Source organism: Hyperolius riggenbachi, chromosome 2 (genome assembly GCF_040937935.1).
Source record: "Hyperolius riggenbachi isolate aHypRig1 chromosome 2, aHypRig1.pri, whole genome shotgun sequence".
NCBI classification, from domain to species: domain Eukaryota; kingdom Metazoa; phylum Chordata; class Amphibia; order Anura; family Hyperoliidae; genus Hyperolius; species Hyperolius riggenbachi.
Window position 1 is genome coordinate 490,065,443 of NC_090647.1, and position 14,325 is coordinate 490,079,767.

The following is a 14,325-nucleotide window of genomic DNA, read 5'->3' on the forward strand; positions in this document are numbered from 1 at the left end:
ATAAGCCTGACTTCTGATGTACTAACGGCTCATAGCCTAGAAAGAGACTGCAGTGTAATTTACGTTACAAGTTCAGCCTGATTCTGCCTTGCTACTGTACGATTGTATTGTGTGTGTGGCGTTCCCGTATTTGGCCTAAGCGCGAAGCTGACCCAAATACAAAAACGCTGGAGTGCAGACCACTCGTCAGCAGAGTGGGAATTATTGAAGTGTCTAGCAGCAGCTAGTGGTGGCAGTGAGAATTGTTTCGAGGGGCGACAGCCTTGTGGTAGCTTGAATAAGGCTGCTTCCCCTCTTGATCTGGTAAAACCCGCAGTCGGGAACGTATCTGCAGGCGTGCTGCAGGGCCGGTTCCTGACAGATATAGATTGCTTAGTTGTGATAAGTAGTAATAAAGTTATAGGTGAATGAATGGAAAGATCGCTGACAGGGTTTTTTTAAAGAGGAAAAACCCTTGGAGGTGAACTGGTTAAAGACAATTGTCAGGAACAAGCATGATGGGTTTTTAACATGTACCACACTCTCCCTCACTAGTAGCATAACCCATCTGACCAAAAGAGGACTGAAATTTTGATGTACTGGTTTAACCATAAATGTGCTTCAGGATCTAGCTTTGCTTACACATTGTATTTTTATATATCTAGGTCAAAGCCCGGAGCCAAGTCAGCCTCACCCCTCTGCACACAAAGTTTTCTCAGTTCCTGACACAACTTCTCCTGCTTGCAGTAAGAATCTCTCTACAATGCATATGAATAGAAATGTTATTTTTTCATTCAATAATAATCAATAGGATATCTGTGTGAGTTTCACTATTGTACTTGTAGGGCAGGAAAATAGTTGTCTTTAAATAACTTACCTTATTATAAATAAAAATAAAACCAGAAGGCAATCATTTGCAAATAATTTTAAACCTGTATGCAGGGGCGGCCCCAGGGGGTGCTTTGGGGTGCTGAAGCACCCCCTAAATTTGTTCAAGCACCCTATTAGCCCCCCTAAAAAAACAGGTGCTGATTTAAAAAAAAAAAAATTCGTAGCAGCAATATGGTGGAGCCACATTGCTGCTTTCATTGTTTGCCCAGCCCCTGCAGCTCACTAGCCCAGCCCCGTCTGGCACTCATGCTGTGCTCAGGTTCCCTTGCTGTGTGCGACCGCGGCGTCACAGACCAACTAACATCAGACGTTCCGTGCGCAGCGCACGCTGATGTGACAACACTTGGCCAGGCAGCATAAAACTGCGCATGCCGCGTGGTGTTGGCATGGTGAGGGCGGAGCCTTGAGGAGAGAGGGAGCCAGCACGGAGATGAGCGAGACTAGAGAGCGCGTCAGAGCCTGGAGGAGGAGAGAGAGAGAGGAGGACTGGAGTCTGGAGAGGAGATTCAGTCCCATTGTGTGAGTCCCCCAGCCAGTTCAGCGCGGGCATCGGGCGGAGGTGGTTCGGGGGGACGGGGGTCTTGTTAATTTTTGCTGCGTCATTGCCTGCCTGGGCCTGGCTGCCTCTGATTGAGCCTATGTCCTACCATATAATTATGTATTTATATAGCACTGGAATGTACTCCAGCACTTTACCACACACCCACTTTTGGCCACGCCCTCTTTTTGGCCACAACCCTCTTTTTGGCCACATCCCTCTTTTTTGGCCACGCCCCCTTAGAATGATTTAAATAGAAGTAATTATGGCAGCCTCCATATCCCTCTTCGTTTAGGCGTCCTTTAAAGTGACACTGAAGTGAAAAAATTATATAATCAACTGGTTGCGTAGTACGGATAATTAATAGAACATTAGTAGCAAAGAAATTAGTCTCATATTTTTATTTTCGGTTACATAGCTTTTTTTTTTATAGCATTGCATCTGTCAGGCTTGGCAAGTTATCAGTTCACAGTTCAGTTTCTATGCCCCAATCTAACACCACCTTCTTCACCCTATGTGGCGCATCCCCGCTTGAACGGGAGGTAAGGAAACAACACCTGCCCGACTTCGGTTACACCCAGGCCTTGTAGGTGCAAGGTATAGGAGCTGATCATAGCGTGAACTATGTAACTCACCAGAACCTAACAGGAGAAGCAAAGTTCAGTAACAATCCGAGGTCATACACGTATAATCAGAAGTATAGAGATACACAAGGTACAGGCAAAATCAAGGTCAGGCAATCCGGGGTCAGTAAAGGCGGCAGGCACAGGGTAGTCAAATTCCAGGCAAGGTCAGTACAAGCAGCGATCAGAAAGAGGTCGGTTTCCAGGCAAGGTCGGTACACAGGTAATCCAATAACAGCAATATCACACCCAGCAGACGCACACAGCCAAAGCTATCACGGGCAATGACAGAAAGCACTCAGCAGGTTTAAATACTTCATGCAACCAATCAGTGGCCGGCCACATGCACACAGCAGCCAATCACACACAGACAATAATCATGTTTATGTGTCAGCTGAGAGAGATCAGCTGACACGGGTAGCAATACATGTCAGCTGCCTAACCAGTCAGCTGACCAGCAAAACGTCCTGACTGTGTGTCAGCCATAGCATACTGGTCAAGGGCATTGCCTCCGACCAGGGTTCAATCCCAGGCAGGGTCAGCAACCATTATTTTATATTATTTAAATAAAACCCCTGCCTAAGTGTCAGCTGACTATCCTGTCAGCTGACACTACCTCTGTCGCCGCTTTAGACCATACTGCTGCCGAGAGGAGCGATCCCTTACAACATCATTCTATAATATTTGCAGTTTAAACATTACACTCAGCATTCTAAATGATTTCACATAGCAGGCAAATTAACTTTTTAATTAACAGTGACAGACAGTTGAGGCAATAAGCTTCAGAAGACAGAGCTCTCTGAGACTTTGAAAGTCACAGAGCTCAATGAAGCTCTTTTGCATAGATAACTGTGGTTTCTTAACTATTCCTTTACTGGAAACAATATGAGACTCAAATGTCTGCTACTAATGTTTTATTTCTTAGCTTTACTACACCTACAAATCATTATATCATAAGTTTATTTTCACTTCAAATTCCCTTTAAGATATTTATTTTTTGGTCATCTTAAATTTAATGTTAATAACACGTTTCCATACCTTCCAACTTTCCACAAAATTAAATCATTAGGTTTCTTGAATATTAACATTTGGAAATAAGAAATGCATTAATTTAAAGGATAGGTGTAAAGTTTAGAAACATTAAAATATTCGCATAGATCCGCACATCAGTCCTGAAAGAGGGACACATTAGGAAGAGAGAGCAGCATAGGGATTTGGTTCCCAAAGAGAGACTGTCCTTCTGAAAAAGGGACAATTGGGAGCTATGTGTTTCAATAAAGTTAAAAGTCAAAAAGCAGAACAAGCTGTGTAATGTTAAAAAAGCACCTAGTCGAATATCTCACAACTACTTAGATGTATTAGCAGCAGGACAGTAAAATAATTGATATATAAATTAGAAGAGATCATTTTTGCACAAAATACGTGTAAGAAAATCGGTTTGCCAAATGCTCTAAAGTCTAGTTTAAAAGAAAACCTGTTTTTGTCAAATGCTGAAATCTATAGGCAGAAAAAAACACATTTCCACACAGATGAGAATTTGTCGAAAATAAGCATAGCTTCCAACTGTCTCTCTTTTGGAGGGACAGTCCCTCTTTGGGAACCCTGTCCCTCTGTCCCTCTTTCCTCATTTGTCCCTCTTTCAAGACTGAAGTACAGATCTATGTAAATATATGTATTTTTCAACTGAAAAGTGTTTTAACTTGACTCTAAACTGTATTCCCATCCTTTTAAAGTGATACAGTTACTCATTTTCAAATGTTAATATAAAGGAAAATGAACCAGGATAGAAAGGACCAATGTGGTTTGATTCATAACATAACATATTTTTCTTATTAAATCTTTATAATATGCAGGACCTGTGCTGGCATGTGCTGTGGGCGTGGTTAGGGGTGTGGTAAGGGCGTGGCTTATGTGTCCCTCTTTATTATGTCAAAAATTTGGGAAGTATGAATATGTGATCATGTGAAAATGCACTTTTGCAAATGCAAACCACGTTTTTTTAGACATACTCCGATAAGTAGAATGTGGTGCAAAACCCTTAGTCTGCCAGAGCACATGCAGATAGTCCAGTCTCTACACATATACTGTAGATATGAACAACACTCATTGCAAATAGTTTTTGATTAAACTTGCAGTTTTAGGCTAGGTTTAAGGCGGGAGTTGTATTGTGTTCCCTGTGACAGCGGGAACGCAACAGAATGCGAAAGTGAAGCCAATGGAAAGTATGCTTCACTGTTAACGATAACGCACTGCATGCAGTGTCTTACCATGCCGCATGCTGTTATACTACAATGCCCCCTTGCACTGTTAATGCCGCATAGGTGGTACATTGCAGTGCGACAAGTTGCGCTATAAAGCGGTTGTTATGTTGAATTGCAATGCACCAACGTGAACTCAAAATACAGTAAAATCTTTATGCAATGACAAACACAGTATATGCTGGAACTAGGAATAGGAAATGAGGCTCTAGGCAAGATAGCAGTTTTTGCCCAGCGCCGATGGTCACCTGACTTTTTTTATAAGATTTGGTGGGGGCAAATATCCACCAGGCCTCTAGATTCTCTCCTGGCCCTAGGCAACTGTCTAGAATTACCTTGTGGATGATCCGGCTCTGGCTGGAACGAATTTGCAACCTCAGGTCCTTAGGACATCAACAAACAGTCCGTCCTCATAACATCCAGCAACAACAGAACAAGTAGTAAAAAAAAACAGTAGCAACCTTAACATGGGAGATGAGTTACACCATCATAAAGTGCATGTGCACGTGTCTCCTAATGGCAGCAGACACTGGCCATGAGCTGTTTCGGACAGCTACCTGTTTGTCATTGAGCCAATACAGTGCACTGCAATGGGCAATAACAATAATGGTCAGGAAAATTTGACAAGTTGTTAATGACCAGTATGCAGATGATTGGGGTCACCTGTAAGCACACTGGGTAATAATCACCCAAAACTATCGTGAATGACCATTTCAGACAACAAAGTGTGAGGTGTTTATGGACCCTAAATCAGGCTCTGTTCTGTTGGCAAAAGTCAACCATTCATTTTTAAAGGATAGCTGAAGTGAGAGGGATATGGCGGCTGCCATGTTTATTTCCTTTTAAAGGAGTGGTCCAAGGAAAATAAAAAATCCACTTACCTGGGACTTCTTCCAGCCCTTGGCATCTCTCCTCTGCCCTCGCCGCAGCTCTGGTGGCTCCCGATCCCCTCCGATGGCGAAGCCGACCTCGCCAGGTCGACTTCTGCGTCGGCTCCCTCTGCGCTCCAGCGTGCGGTTCACTGGTCGCGCTGACATCATCTGGACTTTACAGCGCAGGGGCAGTAGTTTTGCGCCTGCGCTGTACAGTCCAAATGACGTCAGCGTGACTATGAGAGCCGCTCACGCAGGCGCAGTAGGAATCCTGCGCCGGAGGGGACCCAGGACCACCAGCGTGGAACAAAGCTGCGGCGTGGGCACAGAACGGCAGGCAGGGGCTGTAGGAAGCCCCAGGTAAGTGTATTTTTTATTTTTATTTTGCTTGGATGTGTCCTTTAAGCAATGCTAGTTGCCTGGCTATCCTCCTGATCCTACTTACAGCGCTGCATAATATGTTGGCGCTATATAAATCCAATAAATAATAATAATTATAATTCTCTGCCTCTAATACTTTTAGCCACAGACCCTGAACAAACATGCAGCGGATCAGGTATTTATGACAATATTGTCAGGTCTGACAAGATTAGCTACATGCTTGCTTTTGGTATTATTCAGACACTACTGCAGCCAAATAGATCAGCAGGGCTGCCAGGCAACTGGCATTGTTTAAAAGGAAATAAATGTGACAGCCTCCTTTTCACTTTAGTTGTCCTTTAAAGAACAAGTGACACCCATGCTAACCTAGAAATTAATGAAACACATATATAAGTAGATAAATACTAGTTCTACTGTACTTACATAACAGATGTATTGCACTGTCCACGTTATGATTTCTGTGAATTTTATAAAGGAAAAGCAGAGAATCCTATTCTAGACAGTTTCCATCTTGGCTACCTTTGAATGAAGCTAATCCTGACATCATTTCCTCCCTCACCCTTTTTTCTCCTCTTGCTAATTGTGTATTCATTACCCGCCCTCCTCCCAGAGTCTTCAGACACTCCCACTGAGGTCTATACTAGGAAGTGCACTGTCTTATGTCATTAGAAGGAGGGGAAATAAAGGGAAGAGGAGGAATATATTATACATAAAAAGAGCCCCCCGCATGCAACTGTTTTGCCAGCCGATGACAATGGCAATTAAAGGGCCAGTGCTCCTAGTCCTAAGGTATGTAATAACTCCTAACCATAACAGCAGAAAAAGTTTTGAAAGTTCTGAATGCAGGATTAGCATCTTTATCACTTAGGGCCCGTTTCCACTACTGCGGCACGATTCCGCCACGGAAAACGTGTGAACGAATCCGCGTACGGTTGTGGATTCGGTCGTGTTTGTATGCAGATTTTCCCACAGAATTGCTCGCGGTTTGCGCTATGCGAATTTAACCATGTCAATGCCGGTATGCATTGACATGTGTTTTTAAACGTAAACGCGAACAAAAACGCATGGAAAACTGCACGACTAAAATGCTTGCTATTTTCCTATTAATTACATTACCAATGAATCGCGTGCGTGTGTGCGGCGAGCAAATTCTGATGGGTCTGCTGTGCAGATTTTTTCTGCACAACAAACTGCACAGAATTCCGGACAAGTGGAAACAGGCCCATTTACTATAATGGGTTTTGCGAAAAACGCATGCAGATTCACTGTAGTGGAAACGGGCCCTTTATACACTCAGACCAGTTGCTGTTGAAATTTGATTTTTATGGTGACAATCCCGCTTTAAAGGTGGATTGTATCTCGATGCTGACACAATATTACTACATGCAGAGTGCATAGTGGACAATGGTTCAGCTGTAGTTCTGATTTAGCTGATGATTCTTTATGCTGAAACTGTGTGTACCTGGCAACATCTTCACCAAATCTAGTGAGTTCTTTCTGTCTGATTGCAGATTGCACCACATTCATCAATCACAGCATTACTCATATTACTAGCAGCGGATTCCACATTGCCTGGAGCTCTGATTGTTCCAATGGCCACACCTACCAGATTTGGGTCTCCTCATCAGATGGGTTTCACTGGAATGACACCACAACTGAGACATCTGTGAATATAAGTGGACTGGATGCTGGGAAAGTGTACACCGCGCTGGTCACATTTCATGACCGTATGGAACTGACGCAGTCGTGGCAAGAGAGAGTGAAAACCGGTCAGTTACATTGTGTGTGTGTCTATGTGTGTGTGTCTATGTGTGTGTGTCTGTGTGTGTGTCTGTGTGTGAGCGTGTGTGTGTGTGTCAGTGTGTGTATGTCTGTGTGTGTGTGTGTGTGTGTGTGTGTGTGTGTGTCAGTGTGTGTATGACTGTGTGTGTGTCTGTGTGTGTGTTTCTGTGTGTGAGTGTGTGTATATCTGTGTGTGTGTGTGTGTGTGTATCACAACAGACACAGCTCACCTAGACTGGATTATTTTAAAACTGTCTGCATGGTGGTGAAAGTTTGGAAGTAAGGTTTGCACCGTAGTGACATATAGTAGAATGCACTGGTGTAGGTATCACCATAACAGCCATAGTGGCTGCTATGGGGCCTGAAGCCAGGACCCAGTGGCCCCCTGAGGTGCAGAGTAATGCTAGCAGAGTAAAAAAGAGTAGTTATTTATACAGGGCTCCCTAATATTGGGGTCCCCTCTGGCTACCTATAATAGGGAGCTATTTATAACTGGTGGTCTCTCTATCTATACTGGGGCTACCTGAATCTGGGGGTACCTCTGGTTACCAATACTGGGGCGGTTACATAATTCTGGGGGTACCTCTGGCTAAAACGGCTGTGTGTGAAAAAGGGGAGGAGTGCAAAGGTGCCTTATAATTTTGTTGTGGGGGGAGCCAACCAAAATTTTCCTAAGGGGCCACATGGTTTCTAGCCAGGCCCCTGGTAGAACGTACAGTATTTCATTGAATATAAGTTGACCTTTTTGTATAAATCAAACCCAATATTTCACCCCCTTAAGCTGGAATTTTAATACTCAAATATAAGTCTATCCATCACCCTCTGTACCTGATTAAGCAACCTAAATAACCCTACTGAGAGATTTTCTCCACAGGCAGAGGAGACAAGTTGGTAAAAGTGGAACAAATCATCCTGACACAACAAAGTATATGTTGTTGATAGCAACCAGACTCCTTAATCCACTACCCAATGTGGTTCATTTATAATGACAATGTTATGGAACTGGCTGCGATGCACCACCACTGTCACCTTTAGTTAGCACTAAGCCAAGCAGTGAGGTTAAAGGCGGAAGCACAGCTTTGGACTCTGGCGGAGAGGTGAGAGTGCAGCTTGCATTTACACACTGAGCTTGAGGAGTGCAGAAAGGGGGTGTGCAATGAAATTAGACAGGATCGGCAGATTGTTTTATATTCTCGTGTGTGTGTGTGTGTTTTTTTGTTTTTATGTTTAAAGGATACATACAGCCCTGGGTGAGGTTGCCAATAATGTAACCTTAAAGGACTTACGAAGCCAAAATGGCAGCCGCGGCCAGCTCCATGAGAGCCCGACCCGTCCTGTGGGGTCGCGATCGGCACGGGTGGCGATTTCAGGGAGGGGACCCGGCAGAACTGCACAGAGGGCGCGGATGGCGTCCTCCGTGCATTTAAACATCTTGCAGGGACTTGGCTTTTTTAGCCCTTTTGGCCTTGTAAGTCCTTTAATTATTGCTGGAATTACTCCTTGCAGCAGGCTTTTTTTATTTCAGCGTGTGAGTATTGTTTTTTGCCACTAGAGGTCAATGTAATACTTTCTAATCTTTTTCTATTGCTGAAATGTCTCTGCTTGACTTGCTTCTTGTGCAAGGATCAGAATGATGGTTCAGTATTCAATAATAGCAGGACCATGGTTCAGCGTATTGGGACATATAGAGGGTGGAACACAATATTCACTATTAGGGCCGGTTCACACAGATGCTTGGCTGCGTCCTCCAGCCTTCCGTTCTGCGTCATCACGTTCGGGGGCGGCGCAGGGCTTTCTGCTGCGATCATCGGCATCCCGTCGCGATCGGCGGTTTTCATCCCCGCAAGAGCACATGAAGACACAGGGATGAATCGACCCTAGAAACCGCATGTAGGATCACCGGGATCGGAACGCCGCGTTTGCTCATTCAACGGTAATCGGCGGTAACCGTGCAATGCTAAAAGCTCCCATTCACTTGAATGGAAACGTTTAGCCGACGAGTCCTGAACTCTAATTGGGAAACGGCCCCTAAAAAGCAGTCTTTTGTATTGCAGCTCTCCGTTTCTGAAAATGCTTCAAACGGAACTGAAGAACTTAAAAAAACAAACCCCTTTGCAGCTGTCCTGTCCCGCGCCGTTCCTTCACGATCCTCTGTTCTTCTGCCGCCAGTTAGTTTTGTTACCGTCGACTTGTAAGTCGACGGCAACTGCGCCTGCACGCTCCGAGCCACGCGTATCTTTCTATGCGTTCCCACCTGCAATAGCGCCCTGCGCTTAGAGCAGGACGCTATTGCTTGGCTGCACGCGAAGAAAGATACGCATGGCTCCGGGCGTGCAGCTCCTCTTCCTGGTTTAAGTGCGCTCAATAGCCACGTGAGCCCACCTGCGCATGCACAGTAACTTGAAGCTACTGCACATGCGCGGGTGGGCTCAGTCGGTCATTGCAATGTGATTAGTGACAATGCATTGTCGCTAATCTTCCAGTGGGCCGCGCTCAGCATCGGGGGACAATGGGGTGGCGAGGGAAGCCTCATTAGGACCCTGAGGCTTCCCTCTCTTAAGATAAGTATCTGATTTTGTGTACCTGAGTTTCGGCTCGGGATCACCTTGAAGGATACATGAGAGAAATAAAAAATCCTGATCTACTTACCTGGGGCTTTCTCCAGCCCCTTGAACACTGTGTCCCTTATCACAGCTCCACTGGCAGCCGCTCTTCTGCAGTCCTCTCTGTAGTGGCTGCTGTCACAGCCTGGTCGGCGGCTCCTGCACATGCGCATGCACACGTCGCTCGGGGCCATGAGTACTTGGCCAGGAGCACTCTGCCTGTACAAAGATATTTCATCTCTTAGAATCGGTTATTTGTTTACATAAATCTGCTGGTTAAGTTGCAAGCTTTTTTCAAGGAAAGTAATGGTGTCAATGGTGTGCTGTAGTATTACAACAGAGATCAACAGGGCTAAAGCTAAATACACACTTTAGAGTTTTGACCCCTAAAATGATATTTGCAGATCCTACTAGTCAGCACTTTTGGCATGATTGCTGCACAGACACATTATTGACCTCCCAGCCAAGCAATGTGCTGTATTCTATGAGAAAGGGAGGCAGACGCATGAATTGCAAACTGAAGCTGGAACTTCCTTTGATCACAGGATGATCACGAGCAATTTTCTTTTGGGGGCAATTTAAAGTGTGTAGTTATGAGGCACAAAGTCTGAGGACTTTGCGCTTGTAATGCCAGAGCCATACTTACTTCAAAGCAACTCACAAAAAATTTGCAGGTGGGGGTACAGCAGATGGAGCTTCAGAAAAAGTACAGTAATATTTTACAATTCTAATTTAAAAATAATTCCATTGACCATTATAAATACGTAAAATGTGTATGCTAAACACACTGTCCATTTTTTACTTACCCGTTCTCTTCCTAAACTTCACAGAAGCTCAGATACTAAACGCAACTCTGAAGATTGAAAACTACAATCTCACGGAAGCACTGCTGGACCGCAATTCTGCAGAATACCAAGACTTCTTTGAGAAATTTGTTTCAGAGGTACTTAGTACAAAACGTGCTGAAGAGTGAATTATAGTAAATGACGGTAATTCATCAGCTTCTATCTGCCAAACAAGCATTTTAAGTGGATGCATTCAGCTATTCAGCAGTGGCGTCACTAGGGGGGTGCCGTAGGTGCAGACCGCACCAGGTGTCACCAGCAAAGGGGGTGACACCAAGCTCATGGCTAATAGAGAGAGGAGTAAGGCTATAGTAAGTAAGGCTATAGTGGAGCAATGCTATATGAATATAAACCAGGCTAGTTCCTGATGTACTTCTGCCACCTGCTCTTATCCTTTCTGGCTGCTTTGTGCTGAGCTGATAATGGAGTTCAGAGGCCACCAGGACCATGTGGTGAGAACCTTAACATCCCCTATTCACCCTAGCCAAGGTGTCGTATCCAACCCCCCAACTGCAAGAGCAAGTGTGTCCAGTATTATCAAAGTAATGTCCATGTTTTCCTATGGCTCAGATCCCACTATACGCATTTTAACTGAAAGCTTTTTCACAATACACTGCTATGGAAAGTTAAAACACATAGGTTTTCAGCATATAGTGTAAAAGAGGCCTTAGGCCCGGTTCACATTAGCGGTTGTTTGCCAAACGGACCGGATGACCTGACCGGATCCGGACCGGATCCGGATCGGAACCGTACGGTTCTGATCCGGATCCGATCCGGATCCGGTCAGGTTGCATCAGGTGGTAATCAGGATGCGATCCGGATCCGTTTGGCAAAGTTAACGTAAAAAAAAAAAAAAGGTTGGGGTCTGGGAGGTCAGCAGAAGGGGGACCTGTGGAATCAGGCCCTCTGCTGTTTAGCACTCACCTCCACCTCCGACATGCTGCCAACATCCTGCCAACACCTCCAGCTCGTGCTGCTCCACTCCAAAATGCTTGCCCATGTGTCCTCAGCCAATATCGCCGCAAAAATCCGCATAGGAAGTGGGGTAGAACATCCGGATTTCTCAGCCAGTGTGTTGTGCGGCCTCCGGTTCCCATTTGTTTGTATTGGCCGGATGGTGCAGTCCGGCTCCGCCCCGGATACGGCTGCCGGAGGGGCCGGATGAAAAAATAGCGCATGTTGGAACAGAGGCCGGAGTCCGGATCCGGCCCGGATCCGGTCCAGCTCCGGTTCTGCAGAACGGACCCATGTGAACGGACGCATAGGCTTTAATTGCTATGCCGTGCGTCCGTTCCGTCCGTTCTGCAGGCGGTGCGGCTCCGGCACGGCGATTCCGGAGGGCCACCGCAAGTGTGAACCGGGCCTTAAAGAGTACGTAAATTATAAATTACAATTTGCTTCAAACCTAATCAGTTGCCAAGATATATAAAATCACACATGATAAAGTGTGATTTTCTCACCCCCAGGGTCCGTATTCCACATATGGTATTGAAATCCCCACTCCTGGTGTGAAATTGGGCCTGGGCCTTTTTTTTTTCTTTCCAAACCGTAGGTGCAAAGGGTGCTGGGGGATTGATGTCATAACTCTAACCCTCATGTCCATGTGATCTAATCTAGGCAGACAGACAGACATCTGAAATAAAAATTATAGCAAACAGACATAAGACAAGATGCAGCAGTTTTCCAGTCTCTTCTCTCTCCTACACACTGTGAAAAGAGAAGTAATTTGATCCAGGCAGGCAGAGAGTGGGGGGGGGGATCAGGGGAGTTAACCAGGCTGAAGAGGAGGGCACAATGCTTTAGCAAGGATTCAGCTTCAGGAGAAATAAGGAAGTGCTACTTACAGATATAAATGTGAGTCTGTTCTATCCAATATGATGTACCAAATGTAAACGTTATATGTTTATGTAGATGTACACAGTGCATAGACTACATATACTGTATGCATTGCATTCAGACCTTTTTTGGTTGGAGGTGGTCATTAAGGTGAAAAATAAGTACCATATTTTTCAGAATATAAGACTCCTTACTATAAGACGCACCTAGGTTTAGAGGACAAAAACCAGGGGAAAAAATATATACTAAACCTGTTGCACAGTGCAGGGAGTTCCCGACATTGCGGCGGTTGGAGGTTCGTATTGGCAGGTGTTCACAAATCAGGAACTCCCTGCATTTGGACAATAAGATGCAGTGACTTTTTTCCCCACTTTTGGGGGAGAAAAAGTGAGTCTTATAGTCCAAAAAATACAGTAAGCTTTGTGAATCAACCCCATAGAGACCTGGATGGGATGAGCAGTCCTCTGTTTACTTATATAGCCAAACAGAGGACTGCTCTCCTACTCACCACCCATCCAGCCTGCCCATCCAGCGCTCTACACACCCTCTGCAATCTACAATGTAAAGGTCTCTGCCCAATAATGCTCTTCAACCTTCAGCTTTTTTTCCTCTGTCTTCCTTCTCTCTTGAGGTGAAAAAGTCTTTGTCTGGCCGCATCCCACCAGAGAAGGTGACTGTGCAGATTGTATCTCTGCGTCCTGGAAGCATCGATACTAATTTTATAATAATCATCAATGACACCGATAGTCCAAATAGTCTCATCGCAGCAGCCTTGTTGGACATCAGCAACAGCACTTACTTTGAAGTCAATCCGCAAAACATTAAAGTCACAGGTAATAACCTAAACAAGCAGACAATACATGTCTCTTCAAAATGGAAAAAGTAGAAATCGATCATTAAACGAATCAATAATATATGAAGGTCAATGTGCAAGTTTCTTTGTCTTAAAATAGAAGGTAGGTGGTCAAGTCAGCATATTATGGTACAGAAATTAAGGTACATTATGGTGTGTGAAAACACAACTCCCTAAAGCTCTGGAAACAGCACTATTAGGCCTGAGGCCTTCACAAGTCACAGGGTAAACCTATGGAGTGTAGAGATGGCCCGAGCAGTTCGCCTGGCAGATAGTTTGCGCGAATTTCCGCTATTCGCATCCGTGGCGAATACCTAACTTTATTCGCATTCGCCCCACCTCCTATACATGTCATTGGGCAAAACTTTGACCCTCTACATCAGTCAGCAGACACATGGCAGCCAATCAGACTGCACTACCTCCTGGGCCCCTGCCCCCCCCCCACACACCTTATAAAAGGCAGCAGCGTTGACCACGTTCTCACTCTGCTGCCTGCTTAGTGAGAGAAGGGAGAGAAAGGGAAAGCATTAGTTAGGCTCTTGTTGGCTTGCTGCTTGCTGAAATTTGTTGCTGAAAGCACCCCAAAACAGCTCTTTTGAAGGCTAATGTTCCTCATATTTTGTGTGTGTGTGTGTGTGTGTGTGTGTGTGTGTGTGTGTGTGTGTGTGTGTGTGTGTGTGTGTGTGTGTGGCACTGACACTGCATAGATACAGCTGTGCCCTTGCTTGCTGACTTAGATGTATTAGATCAGTGCATTTCTTCCCACTCTATTTGTGTGATTTAACTTACTAAAGCGTAGCTCTCTTTGTGTGACACTGCATAGATATGGCCCACAGACAGTTGCTGCCTCCTTGGTATTTGTAG

The 14,325-nt window shown here is 45.0% G+C and overlaps 1 protein-coding gene across 1 annotated transcript in view; it reads left to right on the top strand.

Moving 5' to 3' along the window:
* Nucleotides 1-14,325, top strand: part of UMODL1 (uromodulin like 1) — a 59,579-nt gene that overhangs the window by 13,773 nt on the left and 31,481 nt on the right. Inside the window, exons 7-9 of the mRNA XM_068266366.1 lie at nucleotides 7,234-7,311; nucleotides 10,758-10,870; nucleotides 13,240-13,441. Coding sequence (XP_068122467.1) covers nucleotides 7,234-7,311; nucleotides 10,758-10,870; nucleotides 13,240-13,441 — 393 coding nt within the window. The remainder of the gene's footprint in view (nucleotides 1-7,233; nucleotides 7,312-10,757; nucleotides 10,871-13,239; nucleotides 13,442-14,325) is intronic.